The 6,549-nt window shown below is 37.6% G+C and overlaps 1 protein-coding gene across 1 annotated transcript; it reads left to right on the top strand.

Moving 5' to 3' along the window:
* The first annotated feature begins 1,429 nt into the window (after positions 1-1,429).
* On the top strand, positions 1,430-5,089 carry LOC18429390 (Sulfite exporter TauE/SafE family protein). The gene is made up of 12 exons (XM_006838676.4): positions 1,430-1,656; positions 1,935-2,094; positions 2,271-2,471; positions 2,595-2,656; positions 2,757-2,802; positions 2,902-2,957; positions 3,056-3,142; positions 3,234-3,284; positions 3,390-3,629; positions 3,730-3,823; positions 4,551-4,691; positions 4,806-5,089. Exons 1-12 carry the CDS (start codon positions 1,450-1,452, stop codon positions 4,877-4,879), a joined length of 1,419 nt encoding a protein of 472 aa, XP_006838739.1. The 5' UTR covers positions 1,430-1,449; the 3' UTR covers positions 4,880-5,089.
* The last annotated feature ends 1,460 nt before the right edge of the window (positions 5,090-6,549 follow it).

Below are 6,549 nucleotides of genomic sequence, written 5' to 3'. Positions count from 1 at the left end.
TAATATGAGCAATTAGAATTCTATATGGAATTTTCCCTTTAAAATATGGGTATTTTGGTCTAAATAGTACAATATGGGGGCAGCTATAAATTTCACAAACCTTTGCCAATCATGGGCCCATTCATGACTCATCATAATCACTTGACCAAAATATTCATTTGGGCACTGACAAAATTAGTGAACCTTCATAGCAGTTTCCTAATTTTGCCAAAATATTCATTTGGGTGCTAACAAAATTAGTGAAACTTTAATCCCTGACTCTCTAAATAAAAGGCGAGGCTGGAGGAGCCAATCCAAGGACGCAACTAGCACACAAGAAATGGCATTTAGTAGACCCATTAGAGAAAGTTAATTAGAAACACTAAATTTAGCTAATTCAACAATTTAGAAAGGAATTATTGAGAAACATTGAATTTAGCTTCTACCTAATTATCCTTTAAATTAACTGATTGTTCAATATAGAAAAAAATTATTGGAGACACTAAATCTACCTTTAAATTAACTGATTGTTCAATATAGAAAGAAATTATTAGAAGACACTAAATCTAGGTACTATCTATATCTTTTGAATGTGTCTTGGAAGGGGAACTGTATCTTCTATGGCGGTTTAAAATATAGGCATATAATAAATATGGCGGTTTAAAATATAGGCATATAAGAAGTAGTAGTAAATTTTGATAAGTAGAAGACCCTAAACAGATGTATTAAAATATAGGCATATAAGAAGTAGTAGTAAATTTTGATAAGTAGAAGACCTTAAACAGAAGGAACATGCAATTGCAGAGTTGACACAAATTCAAAAAAAATTGTAGAGAGAGATCCCTGTTTTTTGTTATATTTTGGGTGTATAGAGAGAGATAGAGAGAAAGAGAGAGAGATTAAGGCACGTAATTTTCGTGTCCATTTGTCTGGAATTGACTGAACAGTGTAAGCTGTGGAGGAGAGGGGGTTGGGCCCCTTTGTCATTGCTTTCGCCTGCCACCTCTTTTTTTTTTTTTTTTTTTTTTTTCTGACAAATAACCCATCTTTATCACCTTGGTCCTACACAACCTTGTCTTCATCCCAAAGAACTTGTATTCTCTCTCTATATATTTCGAAATGCTTTTGAAATTTAATGTTAACTAGCATATGGCTACCAACCCATGACAGCCGCCTTCATCTTCAGCCTGAAATCCTTCTAACCCCCTCTCTCTCTCACACACACACATTCATATTTGAATTCCTTTTGAAATTTAATGTTTACAACCCCCATGGCAAAATATCCCTGTTAACCAACCCATGACGGCCGCCTCCACTCTTAAGCCTGAGATCCTTCTAACCGTCTCTCTCTCTCTCTATCATATATCTCCTACACATGTTATTCTCATTGTTCTCTATACATATCACCAACACATGTTACTGCCATTATTGTGCTAATTGGCATTTGCAAACAGTGTACAGCATCAGAGGATGGCAACTAAGGCATTCATCTTCTACCTCCTTTCTGGCTCTCTAGTTGTCCTTCTCCCTGCATTCTTCTTCACCTACTCAAAGCCCCACAACTCTCATCTTCTCTCCTTCAACAACACAACACTTCCACCCCAATATGGATCTGGATCTGGTCTTCTCTCTGCATCAACTAATTTCAATCACGGAAGTTCTGTGAGGGTCTGGCCTGTGAGTACACAATCTCTTTCTCTATATTTATGCTCTTAGTCATGTTTCTGTTTCTTCTCTTTTGTTGGGCAAGTCTTTTTCCTTTTCTTCGCTGGTTATGTTTCTCACTTTGCTTTTAGATGTTTCCTTATCCTCTCTGAGTTTCTCACTAATGTTGTTTAATTAAGAGAGATGTTGAGTGAGGTACAGAGTCTCCCCAGTTCCTGTGATATTACAGATGCTTCTTCTTCCTTTCTTTATGTTTCTCATAAAGATCGCCATGTGTTGGTTTTCTGCAGAAGCTTGAATTTGGGTGGAGAATAACATTGGCCACAATAATAGGCTTTCTTGGATCAGCTTTTGGTACAGTGGGAGGAGTTGGGGGTGGTGGTATCTTTGTTCCCATGCTTAATTTGATAGTTGGTTTCGATACTAAGTCAGCTGCTGCTCTCTCTAAATGTAAGAACAACTTTCTGATATTTCAATCCACAAAAAAATCCGTCTTACCATTCGAATCTAACAAAGAAAAAAGATGCTCATGATTTCATCTCCTTAAATCTCCAACAACGAAATAAGGGTCTCATGAATTTGCAACAAAATAAGGGTCTCATGACTTTCAATCACTGAATTTGCAGGTATGATAATGGGAGCCTCAACATCCTCAGTGTGGTACAATTTGAGGGTGCCACACCCATGCAGGGATGTGCCCATAATTGACTACGACCTTGCGCTCCTTTTCCAACCTATGCTGATGTTGGGGATCACTATAGGAGTGTCTCTCAGTGTAGTTTTCCCTTACTGGCTCATCACCGTACTCATTATAATTCTCTTTCTAGGTATGACATTGATGAAAGAGGAAAACCCATGTTCTTTTTTGAGCATTTTTCACCTCTGCAATTGATATTATGGTAGGAAAGAGCCACGGTTTCCTAAAACCTCTCTGTTTTCTTATGAAACAGGGACTTCATCGAGGTCCTTCTTCAAAGCGATTGAGACGTGGAATCAAGAAACAGTAATGAAGGTTTGGAAAGTCCCTCTCTCTCTCTCATGTTTTTCTTTGATATAAAACAATTACATCAAGACTGAGATTTAAGAGTAACAAAATGGTTCATGACATGCAGAAAGAAGATGAGAAACGAGAGTCCATCTCTGCAACTAATGGTGAAGGTAAATGCAAAATCCTAATTCTTTACCAGTTCAAGTTACAAAAGAAAGAAAACAACTGTTGAAGTGATGCTAAAATATATTCCTTTTCTCTTGTTACAGTCGTTATTGATGCCGACTATGAACCCTTGATCCCTCAAGAAGAGAGATCTGGACTTGTAAGGAATCACTAGTTTTACTCAATTTCTATCGAGAGAACAAAAAAAAAACCACTGCTTCTTTGTCTCACATCTGATTCATCTGCTTATCTGTTCAGGAAACAATTTCCTTCAACTTGAGGTGGAAAGGCCTTCTGGTCCTCATGATGGTTTGGTTCTCTTTCCTTCTCCTTCAGATTTTCAAGGCAAGTACATAACCCTTTCTTTATTCTTCCCCGTTGAATTACTGGTTTGTAAGGATCAAAGCTCAGTAAACTACTCTCTCTAAATTTGCAGAACAAAACAACAGATTGTAGTACTGCATATTGGATCCTCAATGTCTTGCAGGTAAAGGCCCTACCATTGTCTGACTAAGAAATAAAACAAGAATCCACGAACTGAAAGAAAACAAGGAGCCATGCACTGATAGAATTCTCCTGTTTTATTCGACAGTTTCCAATAGCAATCACTTTGTTCCTCTATGAAGCTCTGAAACTCTGTAGAGAGAGCAAACAGAGGAAGAAATGCGGAAACAAAGAGGCTGTCTGTGAGGCGACAATCGATTGGACCCCAATCCAACTCTTCTTTTGTGCTCTTTGTGGTCTTATTGGTGGCACTGTTGGAGGACTACTGGGTTCAGGGGGTGGGTTTGTGCTAGGCCCTCTATTGTTAGAGATTGGTGTCATCCCTCAGGTGAAATAACCTTCTTCTGTTTGGTTTATGAATAATATAATTTGATTTAAACTAATTTACAGTTCCCCTGTTGATTTAAACAAATTTGCATTTCACATAGGTCGCAAGTGCCACTGCAACATTCGTGATGATGTTCTCTTCATCTCTCTCAGTGGTTGAGTTTTACTTCCTCAAGAGATTTCCAATTCCCTATGGTACTCTCTTCCTCTTCTTCCTTTTTCTCCTATGGTACTCTCTGTTCCTCTTCTTCCTTTTTTATGATTTAAAAGTTTGGGACCCTTTCAAATGATCAGTAATAGGAAATGGAAAGAAAGCTTTGTTACATAAGAACTGAAAGATCCTGATAAAGAATCCACTTTTGAGTTGACTCCAGTGGGATCAAGTATAAAAAACATGCCGTGTAACTTTACCAGCATCTATGGTCACTCTCTTATAAGAGAGAGAGAATTCCAGAGATTGCTAATTAAACCTGCCTATTATACTATAATAAAGAAAGCGGCCACATGGAAATTGGAATTGCTTTTCTTTTCTTATTGCTTTTTTTACAGTAAAAAAGAACGACGGACCTTACATGTAACCTCTCTTTAACAGTAAAATACAAGAGATAACCTTAGAAGTGCCCCTGCTTAGGCACCTTTTGGAATTTGGATGGCTCTATTTTTTCTAATTAGCAATGAAACTGCCCTAGAGTTGTGCCGGAATGGCCCGGTATGTCAGGTTGGCCCACCACTATTCGTGGACAAATTCCAGAATGGGACTCCACTTAAACACAACTACTAGCAGGGTTGTAGGGAAGGAAAAAAAACACAATTCCTTGGCTGCTCTATTGACAATTAAGTTATCCTGATACAATCAAGTTATATGACATGCTCTATTGTCTTCTAAGTTATCCAATTCCAATAACCCACAATTCCTTTGCAGCTCTATATCTGACAGGGGTCTCTGTCATTGCTGGCTTTGGGGGCCAATGCCTGATCCGGAAGCTAGTTGCAGTGCTAAAAAGAGCATCAATAATTGTCTTCATTCTTTCAGCAGTTATCTTTGCAAGTGCCGTGACGATGGGTATTTCTCCTCTCTCCATTTTAAACTTCTTTTTTCTTTCTTAAAAATGGTGAATCTCTCAATAGTTTTAAGTTTCATATGGACTAATAATCTTGAATCATTTCAAATCCTCAGGAATAGTGGGCACTGAGAAGAGCATCTCCATGATAAAGAAACATGAGTACATGGGCTTCCTCAGCTTATGTTAAAATGTAAAGAACGCCATGATTCAGTTTGCATTGGAAAGAGTGGTCAATAGCTCATTGACCTTGCTCCTGCTTCACCAGATGTTTACAAGGCTTTTTCAGTTGGTTTACTGCATTAGATTATTTATGAAGTTGGGAATGTCAACACCTTGCTGTCATTCCCACGTAATGAGGAAATATAACAATCTTTCATTTTTACAACTTTGGGTAAAATGGGTGCATCTCTCTCTCTCTCTCTCTCTCTCTCTCTCTCTCTCTCTCCTGGTTTTCACCTGGAAAATCAGTGAAATGGATCAACAGGCTTGCATTGCCATGGAAATTCACTGTTGGAAATCAGATGGCAAGCCCAATTGTCATAAGATTCTCAGTATCCATTGAAAAAACAAAGCTGACTTTGGAATTTAAACATCATAGGATTAAGTTGCAGTTGAGGATACATTGCAAAAGAAAGTGCTTTTGCATAAACTGACCCCAAAATCGGTGAAGAATGATGGATCTTCTTCACCAAACAAGCAACAAAAAATGAACATAACTTTGTTTTCACCACAAAAGAGTTCTAACCCTGGTATTTCATTTGAGCTTGGAGATATTATCACTCTGGATTTGTCTAATGTAGAATGACTGCACCAAGGTTTCATACATTTCTTTAACATCACCCTTGCCATCTGATGTCAAGGGCAGATGACTGGGATGTGTATTTCATCCTTTTGAAATCTGTCAAATATTTTGAAGAATTTTGGGTGGAAGAGCTACACAAATAGGCAATCTCTTGTTGACATCTTGCTAGAAACTTCAATGCCCTCATTGTTTGTTAAATCAGGAACTATCCTCCTTGGGACTACGGAGAGAAAATAGAGTGTATTAGCAAAAATGGAAATTATGAAACTAAACATAAAAAAATATGCAGAACCCAGAAAAAAATACTTCCAAAATCCAAGAAAATTAACGATTGAAGAGAGAGAAATGGGAACGAACACTTCCATTGTGGCATGCAGACGCGAAGAGAACATTTTATAGATATGTTAATAGATGTATTTGGTATAGTCACTCATTAAGGCAGTTGAGGGGAGAACTACTCTGCGAAGCATAAAGAGGTGTACGCCTGGGTCTTCCTTTACCTTTCTATTTCAGAAGTTTTAAACACTCTTTATTTTTTGAATATTTTCTCCATTTACCTTACCAGCTAAATGCATATCCCTACTCCAAATGACTGGAACTTGAAAGCCATACGTTGACTTAGTTGTGTAAAAGTATGTTTCCAACCTTTGAAGACTTGGTTTCCCTCGAGTCAAGCAGACTTCAGGGACTATGCTTGTGTAAAAGTATGTTCCCAACCTAACCTTTTAAGACTTGATTTCCATTGAGTCAACCTGACTTCCGGAACTATTCTTGATAATTGAAACATCAAAATGGAAACAGCTAATGAACATCATCATCATCAAAGTTTTCTCTCAAACTATTTGGAATTGACTACATAAATCTTAGTATGTCGTTCTAATTATCTAGAGTCATACCCTCAATAAAGTCATAAGTCCTTATGTTTTTTCTCACTACTTTCAATTATATCTTTTTGTGCCTATCCCTTATCTTTTTTTGACCTTCCACTTGAAAACCAACTTGCAACTTCTAACAAGTGTCGTACTGGTCTGCGTTGTGTATGGAAAGCTGATAAA

This window comes from Amborella trichopoda, chromosome 3 (assembly GCF_054954075.1).
Source record: "Amborella trichopoda isolate Santa Cruz 75 chromosome 3, AtrichopodaSantaCruz75HAP2 v2.0, whole genome shotgun sequence".
NCBI classification, from domain to species: domain Eukaryota; kingdom Viridiplantae; phylum Streptophyta; class Magnoliopsida; order Amborellales; family Amborellaceae; genus Amborella; species Amborella trichopoda.
The sequence above is the reverse complement of the archived record's forward strand: the minus strand, read 5'-3'. Positions and strand labels throughout refer to the sequence as shown.

Bases quoted from the DNA above. Each gene is read 5' to 3' on its own strand.
- LOC18429390 (XM_006838676.4), top strand. From the start codon at position 1,450: ATGGCAACTAAGGCATTCATCTTCTACCTCCTTTCTGGCTCTCTAGTT. The intron at 2,472-2,594 runs GTATGACATTGA...CTTATGAAACAG, and splicing joins CATTATAATTCTCTTTCTAG to GGACTTCATCGAGGTCCTTC. The intron at 3,630-3,729 runs GTGAAATAACCT...CATTTCACATAG, and splicing joins AGATTGGTGTCATCCCTCAG to GTCGCAAGTGCCACTGCAAC.